We start from the raw sequence: 14,712 nt of genomic DNA, 5'->3' as shown, positions 1-14,712 counted from the left end.
TTCCAACAATAAGACCAGGAATGAGCCGTGAGCACTCACGGGTCTTTACTTAATTCTATTAGAAATATCCTGAAAAACCTCCCTGGCCATCAGATAAGAAGTCTTTTCACTTACTCAAGTCAGAGCATGATCTACTTAATAAAGTTTTGCACTTATCTCCAGAAGGTGGTCTTTACTGATCTGGCTTTCAAGTTGGAAAGAGAGAAGAAAAGTTGATTCTTTGTGGATTCTGCTCTCAAATTTAACCCTCAGGCAATTAAAGCCTCTTTATCCAAACCAAGTCGTTGTTTAATAAGGCCCCTTTATAAACACTCCAAAACATGCTTTCAAAACAAAAGTTAGAAAGCCTGTAAGATCCATTCTCAAGAAAGATCTCTTTCTGTTCAAAACCCGTCCTGACCTTTTTGTTGAAGAAGAACAAAATAATGTAGTAACAAAAACACAAGTGGCTGCCAAAGGAAGAGAAAAAAAAAAGTTCCTGTAAGGGACTGAAACAATAAATCTCCTCTCTGCTGAACTCCCAAAGGGAGTGTGTGCATTTCCTCCTGTTCTTTATCAGAGCCCCCGAAATAAGTAGGCATGGGCAGTGGCTGTTCAAGTCCAGCACACCTTTTCCATTTGCTGAGAAGGCCCTGCCAGGCTGGGAGGGAGTTGTCCCTGCCTGACTCTGGAGAGAAGAGCCACTGTGACGAGCCACAGGCACCATGAAACTGCTTCAAGGGACCATACTTTGTCTTCTTCTGTCCAGTCTTTGTAGCGGTTTGGACGACGCAGGTACCCTTTTCTCTTATTGTTCTGACGGTGTGGATCAGAAATCACTAGTGGGCGGCTCTGAGCCTCAGTTTACCTTCAGGGAGCCTCCCCTGAGAAGTAGACGCAGCAGTGCGTTTGCTGAGTTGAGTGTGTGTGCGTGGACGGGGGGATGCGTGGAGAAGGCTCCGCAGAGAGGATGTTTGTTTTCACTGAAGGAAAGTGTTTGCTGCTGCAGCGGCCTTGAAGTGTGTTCCATGGCATCGTAAAGGTACCGGGAATATACAATAGCCTTTTCAGAGAGTAACAATCTGGGGATCAAATGCTGGCTAAAAATGGACTATTTCTCAAAAATGTGCTCTTTTCAGACGTAAGTCTAGAAATAACAAGATTGTCATGTACCGGTGAAAGGCTGTAATCAGAAACATTGCTCTGCAGACGCTGGCCTATATTTGTCCCAACTATCTTTTGGCTCTGATAAATTGAGAGGTTGGATAAAACTGCCTGGGCAAGTGAATCTTAATATCTTGAGGGTGAGGGTGAGAATGGAGGAGAGTCACTTGATTAAAGTTTATGGATGCTTGCTCTAGAAATTAACACAGATCTACACACATACGTACAATATTTTGCATAACATTTCAGGGAATTTATAGACATAAAAACCCTACCCATTGACTGCAGGTTCTGAAACTTAGATAAAGGATATATATGCACCTACATAAGCCCTGACTATATTAATGACCAGTTGCAAGAAATTATTACATTTGGCTTTTAACCCTTCCGGAGGGATTTACTGTAAGCAATTAGATTTAATCAATATTTATTAGGCTCTCACCATGTATTCAGCAGTGCAAGGAATACAAAAATGAGTTAAGACATTGTCCTTGCCCACAGTGGCAAATGCACTATTGGGAGAAATAAGCATGTAAATCTAACATAAGACAGATTTAATAGGTGCGAAAACTAAAGTACAAACTATCATAAAAGAACACGGTTGGGACACATTGATTCTGGCTCTGAGGAGCCCTGGAAAAACCTCAATTCTAATTTTATTGTGCATGTGCTCTTTTCAAACTTCACTGCTTACAAAATTCTATTTGCAGTGATTAGGTAGGAAAAAATAAACACACTCCTTCTTGAACAATATTTATCATTAATTTCTCAAAATATGTTATATAAATTTAGTACAAATGCCCAAACACTGCAAAATCACATACGATTGATTACAATCCATCTGGGACTTTCCAGGGTTAAGCTGAAGTGGGTATAAGACCAGAAAATTTCACTTAGATGAGTTACAAAGTTCTGATTTTTTTTTAATAAAGAATATTTATGAGATGACACAGAAATCAATGCACTAGCTTATAAGTAACTCTTCAGTTTGCATGGGAGAGATAGATAGGAATGGATTACATGTACTTCAGAAAGCAAAGTGGAATAGAATCAATAGAAGTAGCCTACAAAACCTGACCGTAAGGAAGCTGGAAAGGTGAAGGATAACCCAGAGATGACCTGGAAGATTTTTCTATTATGATCATTGTAGGAATAAAACCAGCGTCCTTTAGCTCATTGGTAATGAGCCCAACCTCTCTATTAATAGTGTCTTCTTTCTAATGAACTATTAACCAAAGTAAGATAATTTCTTTTTTTTAATTTAATTTTGTTTATATTTTTATACAGCAGGTTCTTATTAGTTACCCATTTTATACATATTAGTGTATATATGTCAATAGTAAGATAATTTCTTATTTGAGCAGAGACAGCGGTTACATAATGACTATCTCTTTCAACCTCTGCCAGGGAGCCTTTGTTAATTTTAAGGCAAGTGTCTGTAAAATCTACCCCATTTATCCTAGAAAAAGAAGTGCTGGTTCAGGAGCATAAATTGACCATCGGAGTGAGGCCTACAAGGAACTGGAAGAGATTTTCCCATCCACGTGTATGATTTTTTTTGCACCTGGTTCTGCCTGTTTTATGTTTTCCTTCCCAGATACGGTTCAGGAAATGAAGCATTTCCTAAGCTGATTTATTAAGTTCTTTTCCTAACCCCCTGTACCGGAAACACATTGATTTCAAAGCTTTATATGTTCCCCAAGCTTAGAATGCTTAACATATTTCATCAGCAGAGTTGATTATAGGAGTACAGAAGGAGGCATTTCATCTGCCTTAAATTCACAAGTTGTCAAGAAGATCCATGCTTTTTTGCATAGTAATTTATTCCTAAATAATGATCTTTTAGAGAAATTGACTACTTTTCTTTTTCTTTCTGTCTTTTTTGTCAGTTTCAGATTTAAATAAATACAATATAGTTTTTTGTGCTCTTCGTGAAAACCAAGGAAATCTTTCTGCACGGCAGTGAGTGACTTTATTACTTGGTGAGCAGTACAATATTTTACAGTTTCCAATTTGGAAAGCTGTTCTATTGAAATATGTATGGGAGGTTCTTGAAAAGGAACTGTCATTCTTTCCCAAGGTTTTCTAAATTGTATTTAAAACTGAACAGACCCCTGCGTGGCTTTTAAGCTCCTTTGGCTTTTAAGTCTAGACTGATGAGCTTTAGACTGTCAGGACTGAGAAAAGTTAAATGAAGAAGGATTCCAAGAAAAAGGAGGCCCTGGAAGCAATTTACTTTTCAAGTGCCATTTGCTTTTTGAACTTTACATTAATTTAGGAAAGATTAAAATGTTTTAGCCATCTGCAAGCAGGAACACACGTCACTTTATTGGTGTCTGAAGAAGAATTTAATTGCTTGTTGAAATTCATTTGTTAGGGATTGAACATTCAGTGTCATGGAAAAAAAAAATGGATTGAACACCCTCTAAGACAAACACTATGCTAGACGCTGTAGGTTTATAGCGATCACTGTGACTCAGCCCTTGTCCTAGAAGTGGTGGGGAGAGAGGAGCGCCAAATAATTACAAGTTTGATTCTATCGTAAGTCTTAAGTGGTAAATAAAGAATGCTGTGGAGAATTCACAACTAGCTTAGTTTTGGGTGTAGGAACATCAGAAAAGCCTTCATATAAAAGTGGAAATTATGATAAACTTTGAAACTTGAGAAACAGGTTGGATGGATGGAATTTCTTGAATAGGAACTTCAAAACATCAGTATGTTCCAGTCTAGAAATGTAAGGAGGTCACAGATTGGACAGAGTTTAAGTGTTGGAAATATAGCCTCAGGATATGTTGAATACCAGGATGAGTAATATTGACTCAGGTAGTTAATTACATTGGATTCTCTAAATGTGTTTGAGCATGGGAATTATCTGATTGGGACCATAAACTGAGAAGATTAATCTGTCAACAGGGTATACATTAGACTATTGCAGTCAGGAGAGAGAAAAGCTAAAGAAAATGGTTCAAGTGTTATTTCAAGTCTGAAAGTCTGTCAATAAAATGAAAAGAAGGGTCTAGGGAAGAGCTTTAAAGAAGTAGGAAGTTTGTGACGCCGTATTATTGACTGGCTATGAGAGAGATAGTGACTGAGGTGTAGCGTGTTATTTGAATAACAGAAGTAGGGAAATGGATTGGGACCAGACGTATGGAAAGATAGGAGGAGATGGTTTCGGGAGAAAGTGATGAACTTGATTTTGGACATGGTGAGTTCGAAGTCTTAATAAGATATTCAAATAGAGATGTCCAATGGTAGGTTAAAATCGTCTGGTTGGTAGGTGGAATGCCCCTGGAGGTGATGGTGGGGGATGAGTGTTCTTTACACTTGTCTGCCAAGAGATTTTAGTCCTGTCCTACTCACTGGAAGATTAGTAACATAGCGAGGCAATTTATTTCTCTGCTGGACGCCCATATTTGTAACTCTCTTATGGCCTTTATTTTCCAACTTTATCTTAGTTATTTGTGTGCATATCTTATCCCCTGTACCAGACTATAAGCACCATGAAAGTAAGGGTCATATTTATTATAGTCTGGATAGTAACAGTTCTAAACACATAATAAGGATATAATAAGCTGAATGAATGCATAAATGAATGATATAGTTGCCTATCCATTTTTAATTTCTTCCTCTGATAATCACTTTTTGTTTACTACCTTATCCTTGTGAAAGAGTTGTGGACAGGTATGAATCACAGAACATAACATGAAAACAAGTGGAGTATTTTGATCCCTGGCTATGAAAGCGCAAGCCAAATACATGGAAAGGGGCTTCTTATCAAAGTAAGTCAATTCCCAAACTCCAGCAGAGGAGAAGATGTTAGGGGTAGGTGGACAACCTAGTACCAGGTGACAGTAATTTACAGCAAACCTGGACGAATAAACTACTCTGACTATAATCATTGGGAGGAAGAATATCTAAATAAAATTGATTCTACTTCTCCTTTTTTGGGTATCAAATACTTTATGTAATATCTTCTATGGCTATAAATATTCAAGGAGAAACCTTATTACCAACCAATTTCTCAAAAATACAAAATGCCTTTTTTTCTAAAAGCAAAGTTCACATAAGAGAAGTTGGAAAAAAATTAAATAAATATCGTACATCATTAACTCATGTGTTATTTTAAGTAACATATGTGTTGCTTCAGAGCAGATTATCTTACTTGTTACTTCCTCTTAGCTTAGTCACTATCAATAGATCTTACCTGAAGTGGGTGATCTATTATAGAAAGAGTGAATGAGTGTGGAAACAAATTCAATGGGAAAAGTTTCCAAGCCTTTTATTTGGCATACTTTCCTTACTACTCTTTTTTTCTTCAATGATCTTTAAAAGTAGAAGTGATCATTCTAGAATTCTTATTTTTAAGAGACATAACAGTTGTCACTGGCAAATTGGCAATTTTATCTTGCTGATTGTAATTATTCAGATGTTGAGAAAAAAAGATGAACGTCTGAACGTTTCAAAAAGCTTCTAATTTACTGGATAGTTGCCCATCCTTTCCTTTTCATTGATGACATTATATTTCAAGCTTCAGGTAAATATTTTAACTTGTAAATAATTATCTAGTCCAAGTTCCTTATATTCTTTTTTTCTTAGTCATCACTTTCCAACTTCCTCTTTACCTCTGAGAACAATCTGAGATGTGTTTTTCTAAACCTTGAATGTCAAAGCAGGAATTGACTCTAAACGACATTCCATTCCATTCCCGTGTAGTAAATGTCTCCATTCCTGTTAGTGAATTCCTGTGGGTCATTATAGCTCTGTCAGGTTAGGCTAATAATGCCTGTTGAGTGTTAAAAGAAGTTCTTTTAGTTAACAAGTAAGATCCTTTTTCCTTTTCTACTGTTGCACACAATATCAACAGTAGCATGGGAAAGATTAGTGGTGTCAATCACATCTAGAAGGGCCACTATATGATTCCCAAAGTTTGGCAACCATAAAAAAAATAGTTTTCTAAACTTGAATAGAGGTTTTGTGTCTTGTAGAATGACATATCAGTAGAGGTAATCATAACTAGTCTCTATATAGAAGCAGCCACCTACATCCTCTCTGGATGCCTTTAATCTAACCATTGCTATGGCAACATCTCAGGTGTAGCTTGACAGTATCTTGTCTCACGTGAATGAGTATCTCTTGCTTTCCTGTCTCCTGTTGTTCTCATACTAAGGCATGCTTCACCTACAGAAACCCACCTGGCACTGTTGTGTATCTGAGCTAGAAGTGCAGGAGCCTTAGCACTCTATGAGACAGGCTTTGCCCAAAAGAAGAAAGGGGCCAGTGAATAAATGCTTTCCTCTTCTATTGCTGCTCCATTTTCACTATTTTAGTTCTCTACTCCTTTTCTTGACATCACTTTCCTTTACAAACTGCATACAAACCCTTGTCTCAGGCTCTGCTTTTTGGAGAAATTCAGGATTGATTATTTTCTGATGGGAACATTTTGGTTTGGATGATAATATATACATTATACCAGAGTTTCTCTGATATTCTAATTGATATTCACTACCTTTCTTCCTCTTCATTTCAAGAAAAAATTCGATAAAGCTTTTGTTGAATAAGTTAAACAATATTCTAAGCAGGTCCTTTCCTAAGGCAATCATTTGTCTGTATAGAGTCAATAAGGAACTATATTGTGAGTTTGGTAGTCAAAAATGTCAATGTCATTGATTCTATTCTTAGTGTGCTGCTCATCTGAAATGTAAACTGATTTTTATTCTGTTTAATCAGTCATATTCTGGCCTAAACCTAAATTAGTTGTGTCAAAAAACAGAGAATGGAGACTTCCCTGGTGGTCCAGTGGTTAAGACTTCCACTGCACTTCCACTGCAGGGAGTGTGTGTTCTATCCCCGGCTGGGGAACTAAGATCCTGCAAGCTGCAAGATGCGGCCAAAAAAAAAGAAAAAAAGAAAAATGGAGATCACAACTAGGTCTGGTCCAAGTTAACCAAGATATGTATTGTTACAACATCTACTGACATCTACCATTTGTTGTACCTGGCACTTTACACACATTACTTCCATCACAACATTTCAAGGCCAGCTTTGTCATTCCCATTTTACTGATTAGGACACCGAGGCTTGGAGATAGTGTAAAGTTATCCTAGAGTGATAGTGCTTAAAATCAAATCAGAGAATATTATTCTTCAAAATCTTCCCTTCTAGCTTGCTATCTTCCAATGCAGTACAACTGCAATAAGTTGAGTTTTTCTGATCAAAAGAATAAGGGTAGAGACGTTCCACTTGAGTCGTTTGGAAGCACTGCTGCCTCTCATAGCCCCTTCAGCACCTCTAAACTGCAAACTAAGACCACAGTGCTATGAATGAATTTCTACTTAGTGCTAATTAGCCACTTAATATCCTGGATTCAATTAATTATTAGGGGATGGGTTAAAGGAGTTGTAGGCATTTCCCTACCTACTCACTGTTATGTTGGTTGGAAAAAAATAATGTTCTTGGCTCTGATACAAATGTCAGTGCAGCTAATATGGGACTTAGAAGAGAAGGAAAGAAGCAAAGAGGAAATAACTATTAGTGAAATAATTACTTAGTGTCACATCTATAATTCTTCTGGAGCCAGACTGTCTGGGTTCAAATTCCAGCTCTGCCACTTACTATCTATATGAACTCGGGCAAGTTACTTAACCTTCAGCTTTCTCAGCTATAAAATAGGGATAAGTACAGTCTCACCTCATAGGGATATTGGGAGGATCGTGTGAGGTAATACACAAAAACACTGAGAATAGTGTCCAGTATACAATGACTCTATGTTTTGCTGAGTTTGGGAACTCAGAATCCTACAGATTATAATATCCAATTCCTTAGACAAACTACTTTATTGCCAAGTTGATTCCAATCTGGAATCAGCAAATATTTAAATAATTACAATGTTCATTCTCACAAAGAGAAAAACCAGCACATAATTTTTCACAATAGAATTGAAGTAGGAATGAAATACGATTGCCAGTTATGTTCTTAATCATAATATATACAGGCACAATTTGACATATACAGACTGGTATATTATCTAAGATGCTTTTCAGATTTGTAAGTTATTTAACTCACCGTATAAACTACTCACTCAAATTAATAAGCAAAATTGTACTTGTGTTTAACGAAAATTCTAACTTTTTAGTCTGAGAATAGTCAACATCCTCAAATATTATTTCTTATCTTAAAGTATTGAGCATTGCTTACTCTTAGAGGTGGGATAGGTTAGTGGAAGGAACTTTGTTCTTAATGTGAGAACCAACCAACTTTGGATCCAGCTTCTTAGTATGCTGAAGCCAGCCAAGACACTAAATGCTTGTTACCCTCAGTTTCTTTATCTAAAAATGAGAAAAATGATAATTGTTGACACAATATTGGTATTAAATAATTGGAAAACCTATTTTAGATGCTCTGTAAGTCATAAATCACTATTAAAATTTAGTTATTAATATGCAACCTAACATTTAACTCACGGAATCAACAGATGAAGAGGAATGTACTTCATAATTTGAGAATTTTTCTTTACTGTCTGGGCCTTTAACTGCCAATCCATCATTGCTCTTTTAGCCATGTACCTTTACATATTTTTTTATGGCTGCTACACACTCAAATTGCTATGTGTTGAAATTATGCCCAAGTTAAAAAAAACACACACACAAAACACAGAATATCATTTGTATCACACATTGAACTTATTTTTTTTCCCCACATCTTTATTGGAGTATAAATGCTTTACAATGTTGTGTTAGTTTCTGCTGTACAAAAAAGTGAATCAGCTGTATGTATATATATATATCCCCATATCCCCTCCCTCTTGAGCCTCCCTCCCACCCTCCCTATCCCACCCCCCTAGGTCTTCACAAAGCATCGAGTTGATCTCCTTGTGTTACGCAGCAGCTTCCCACTAGCTATCTATTTCACGTTTGATAGTGTATATATGTCCATGCCACTCTCTCACTTCATCCCAGCTTCCCCTTCCCCCCAAACTTATTTTTAACTGAAGTGGGAAAAGGAACGATTTGTGTGTGTGTGTGTGTGTGTATGTGTGGTATGAACTGTGAAATTGTCCTCCTAGGGCATTCAGCAAGTATGAGGACATAAATGCTGAACTCTCACACACTTTCCCTAGGGAAGAGAGGCCACTCCTGCATTTGTCAGCTCAAGGCTATTCTGACAACTCCTCTGTCCAACAGTGAGACATCCCCCAGTTATCTCTCCCCCGCAAATCCAATTTTAAAAAGTGAGAATTACCTTTTTAAATGCACATAATTAACTAATTTAAAGGTTTATTAATGGTAATTGCATTATTGGGATTAAGATATTTAAATTATGTGAATCTATAAACTTTTTTTTTTCTTTTTCATTTTCTGAAGGCCTCATTTGTTGGGTGCAAGTTTTATATCAATTAATGTTTAAAACTCTATAGATTTGCAAAGTAGAAGAAAAATAACAATGTTGTCAATCATTTAAAAAACCCTTATTAGAGTCCATTACAACCTAACTAAACATAAATCTCTTGGAAGCAAGGACAATGTCTAATTGATCATTGTTTTCCCCATGACCTATCTTTGAACACATAGGGGATGCTTACCAACTGGCTCTTGCTTTAATTTGGAGAACTGTATTTCTTCAAAAGTCAGCAGAGTTGAAAATACCCAAGGCATTCCTGGCTTTGTTTTCAGTGACTTGAGGACAATATATATATATATATATATATATATATATATATATATATATATAATTTATTTATTTATTTAGCTAGCAGTACATGGGCCTTTCACTGTTGTGGCCTCTCCCGCTGCGGAGCACAGGCTCCGGATGCGCAGGCTCAGCGGCCATGGCTTATGGGCCCAGCCGCTCCGCGGCACGTGGGATCTTCCCGGACCGGGGCACGAACCCGTGTCCCCTGCATCGGCAGGCGGACTCTCGACCACTGTGCCACCAGGGAAGCCCACAATAGTTATTTTTATCCTTGGCCTGGGTTGTGGAGAAGCTGTGAGTGTCATTTTAGGATACTCTCTTCATTGGCTGAACTTATTTGATTTCCTTTATGAACTTGACCTACTGTCTTATATTTGTATGAATAACAGAAAATGCCTGCCTTTCGTTTACATCAACTGTCCAAATCACACCAGAATGGTGTGATTATCTGAAGGCAAGTATTGAATCATTCCTGTGTCTTGCTCACAAGAAAAAAATTGGTATCCTTTTATTCTAGGCACCATTCATCAGGTAATCCTGAATCATTTAGCTCAGAATAATCCTTACCGCCACTAGAACAAAATGTAAAATTATGGAAATTCAAGACACGCTGATTACAGAAGTCACCTCTCTGTTTCTGAAGTCTTGGTTCAGAAGGTCAAATAAATAACTTTATCCTATCTAATCCTGTTCAGAAGTAAAGGTATCCAATAATTCAATTATTCCCAGATTTTTAAATTGTCACTGATCAATAAATAATCAAAATGCCATCTGGGCAGTTGACATGGGATGAACAGCTTTTTCCTTTGTTAAATAAAAACACAAAAGTCCTACAACGCATATACCATTTTACGATCGTATTACATAAAAGAAAACCTGCTGTAGCTCCTTCCACATATTTGGAATATAAGATGTTCTCTTCCCTCCTTTTCTCATTGAGCTCTGGCTGGTGTCACAGACCAACGCTGTGCACCTGTGCGGGGCGCGCCGTCCTCTGAGCCAAGACCCTTTGGCTTTCGTCACCAGCAGCCGCAAGCTTGCTGTGTGACTGAGCTAAGCAATTTTTTTTTTTTAACCTCTCAAGACTTTCAGTTCTCCATCTATAACATGATGTGGTTTGACTAATCGATATTGACGTTTTCTCCTGGATCTACAATTGTATGATCTTCCTGTAGTGAGCAATTTCTGTACATTTCGCCTCAAGTTATCTTGCTTCATTTTCATTCTGTGATTCCTAAATATGTTCATTCCGGAGCAAGATGTTCAATTCTGTTACCTAATGTTTACCTCCTTTGGGAATTTTCAGATAGGGCTGTTAGAACGGATCTTCTTTGCATGTGAAAAAGCCAATTCTCTGCCGTGAGCAACATTTCTCAGAGTACGTACCAATGAAAGATCTTTTTTCCATTTTTCTACATGGCATTATTTGTATTTGGCTTGGCTGAGGGAGGGGTAGAAAAAAGGACTGAGAGAGAGAGAAGGAAATTTTCTGACGTCAGAAAAAGATTGAGAGGAAAAATGAGGTTAAAAGAGATGGAGAAAGTGATGGAGGCTGATAGAGAGGCAGAGGCTCTCTGAAGGGGCTGGGATGGAGAAAGGTCAAGAATGAGAAGTGGAGGAAGGCTGATAGAGAGATGGGGAGACATTCTTTTTTTTAACATCTTTATTGGAGTATAATTGCTTTACAATGGTGTGTTATTTTCTGCTGTATAACAAAGTGAATGAGCTATACGTATACATATGTTCCTATATCTCCTCCCTCTTGCTCTCCCTCCCACCCTCCCTATCCCAGCTCTCTAGGTGGTCTCAAAGCACCAAGCTGATCTCCCTGTGCTATGCGGCTGCTTCCCACTAGCTATCTATTTTACATTTGGTAGTGTATATATGTCCATGCCACTCTCTCACTTCGTCCCAGCTTACCCTTCCCCCTCCTGTGTCCTCAAGTCCATTCTCTACTTCTGGGTCTTTATTACTGTCCTGCCCCTAGGTTCTTCAGAGCCAATTTTTTTTTTTTTTTTTTTAGATTCCATATATATGTGTTAGCATACGGTATTTGTCTTTCTCTTTCTGACTTACTGCAGTCTGTATAACAGAATCTAGGTCCATCCACCTCACTACAAATAGATGGGGAGACATTCTAAATGCTCTAATGATTTGGGAGGAGCTTTCCCCATCGGCCCTCTAGCCACTTTTACAGATCCAATAACTTGTAGATTTCTTTCTTATCATTAAATCTCTTGCCAGTTCATTCCTCCATCCATTGCTTTGGCTGAATGCTGAATTTTTCAAAGCACTTTCACTGATCAAATATCTCATTTAATCCTTGACATTAGCCAGGGGATTGGCCAAGCTGGTGTTATCTGTGCTCATTATCAGAGGAGGAAAGCCCAAGGACTCGCACTTAGTGACTCAAAGCAGTAGCCCTCAGTGTTAGAATATCTATTAAAATATTTTTTCCCAGTGATCTCCAGGCCACTCCCTTTCAGTAAAACACAGAAAACTATTTTTCCAGCAGTTACTGCAGATAATTTTTATACACTTGTACATTGAAATACCCTCTGAGAAATCCTAGACTAGACTCAAGTTTGTGACTAGTCCTCTGAGCTCTTTTCACTGTCCCATACCTGCAAGATAACCAGAGGTGTCTGGAGGTGTTTATCTTTCAGAAAAGTGCTAGGGTGTAGTGCCTTCAGGGAAAATTTTGGTATTAATTCAGTATAACCTAATTTCTTCTTTTCTTTTTTACTTACACTAGTTTAGGATAATAGGAAACTTGATTTGGTCAAGACAAATATTAGTGGAAACGTTGAAATCTTCCTAGTCACATAGGCTTAAATTCCAGCTTTTTTTGACCATCTCTTTATAAAGGAGAGTCTTTACTCCCTACTCATTGTAAGATCTTATGGACTGCTTTCCATTCTGCTATTAGCCTCCCTTCTGTTTTCATTAATACCAAAAGACCAGGAGCCTCTGCTGTGTAGGCTGCTCAAGAAAATTAGCCACCTTGAATAAAGGATTGATTAGGGAAACAGCTATAGTAGTCCTATCAAAGTTTCAAGTGGGGTCAGAATGTGTTTGCTAATCCAAACACAAGTATTTCTGGTTCCCAGAGAACTGTTAAGAGCCAGAGGAATTTGAGAAGGTAGGGAGGATTAAATGATTAGCATTTGAGCATGAAGAGAAATGGAGAAGCGGTGAAGTTATGAATCTGGGCAATATATACAGGAAAACCTCCAGTATTAGAAAATGACAAACAAATCTGTAAACTGGTCATTACCCTGCTATTTCTTAATAAACCAGGATAAGATAAGTTTTAGAAAGAAGTCAACAGCCTCTCTTCCAGAGTTTTACAAACTAGAAACCTCTGATATCTAACTGGCAGAAGTGTGTTGTTTGGCCACACAATGTTTTATGACTACAAGCTACTATTTAAAAATCAGCAAGTTTCACAAAACAACAACGGCGACAGAGAAAGAAAGAGAAAATCTTATTTTCAGCTCTTTTGGCAACTCTGGGTTTCATATTTCCTCACAGCAGCACTCGGTTAAACCTGAGTAATAAGTGCCCCCTTTAAATTGGGGATGCTCTCATTCCTACAAAAGTATGTGCACTTCCACCCAATCTGACTCTCTCATTTGCTGCTTTGCAGATGTGGGCATAGGGTTAATCCCTTCACCTGTAGGATTTCATCTAAGCATTATGTGTGCAATTTGCAAAGCTATCACCATGTGCATGGTGGTTCAATAGATTTTTGAAAGGACAGGGTTCTGGGACAATTTTCTACAACTAACTAGGCTTGCCAGCTCAATCTCAGCATTTTAAAGACATTCCAGTCACCATTTTCTTTTTTATTTTTCTTAAAGATTAATGCTTTTATTACAATATGCTATAAATAATTAACTTAGCCATGATTAGTACTCTTGTTTCACAGTCTTGAGAAAGCATAAAACTTAGAAAATAATTTAAAGAATTTAGAAACAACAAATCATAGCACACGATTAAAATGTTACTTTATTTTTCTTTCCCATCACCTCTTTACAATTTATTTGGTGAACATAAACTTCCTGCCCTTAATAAAAATATTGAAGCTCCATGACTTTTTTGCTTACTCTTAAGAAATGGACAGTTCTGTGGACAACAAAATTTGCAGAGGCTATCAATTTAAAATTAGAATATATGTAGTGGGAAGCAGCCGCATAGCACAGGGAGATCAGCTCGGTGCTTTGTGACCGCCTGGAGGGGTGGGATAGGGAGGGTGGGAGGGAGGGAGACGCAAGCGGGAAGAGATATGGGAACATATGTATATATATAACTGATTCATTTTGTTGTGAAGCTGAAACTAACATACCATTGTAAAGCAATTATACTCCAATAAAGATGTTAAAAAATAAAATAAAATAAAATAAAATTAGAATATATGATACAAAAATCATAACTGAAAATTCTCTCCTGTAGCTCATGCCTGTGTCAGATGGAATTCTACAAGTGGCTTCTTTACAAGCTCTCTATTTTCTCGTTCCCTATTCCCTCTCCAGCCCCTTTCTGACCACTCCACATTGGAAGCAGGGTAAGAGAGGAATGAGACAGTTGAATGAAACTTATTACTTGACCTGGCACCATACGTAGTGCCCAGAGCCTGGAAGATGGTTAAAACCAATAACCAAATGGTGCATTTTCATGGGTTCCACAAAGGTGTGCTTTTGGACCTGTCTCCCCATGCAGCAACTTGGTTCATGAGGATGGATCCTAGTCTGGGAGTTCAGTGGTTACTCCTTCCAAAGCACCGGTAATCCTGTGTTATCTCAGAGCTTCTTGATGCTAAAGTGTCCAACTCTCCACACAGTCCCAAGGAACAGGACTCAAAACAGCCCACTCTTTCAT

The 14,712-nt window shown here is 37.8% G+C and overlaps 1 protein-coding gene across 2 annotated transcripts in view; it reads left to right on the top strand.

The window, feature by feature from the left end:
• The first annotated feature begins 568 nt into the window (after window positions 1–568).
• Window positions 569–14,712, top strand: part of EMCN (endomucin) — a 92,680-nt gene continuing 78,536 nt past the window's right edge. For both annotated transcript variants that reach the window (XM_082653842.1, XM_082653843.1), the window contains exon 1: window positions 569–774. In XM_082653842.1, coding sequence (XP_082509968.1) covers window positions 705–774 — 70 coding nt within the window. In that variant the 5' untranslated portion in view covers window positions 569–704. The remainder of the gene's footprint in view (window positions 775–14,712) is intronic.

The sequence above is a fragment of the Grampus griseus genome (genome assembly GCF_964374135.1).
Source record: "Grampus griseus genome assembly, chromosome: 4".
Classification (NCBI taxonomy): Eukaryota; Metazoa; Chordata; class Mammalia; order Artiodactyla; family Delphinidae; genus Grampus; species Grampus griseus.
This window is presented reverse-complemented; position numbering and strand designations above follow the sequence as displayed.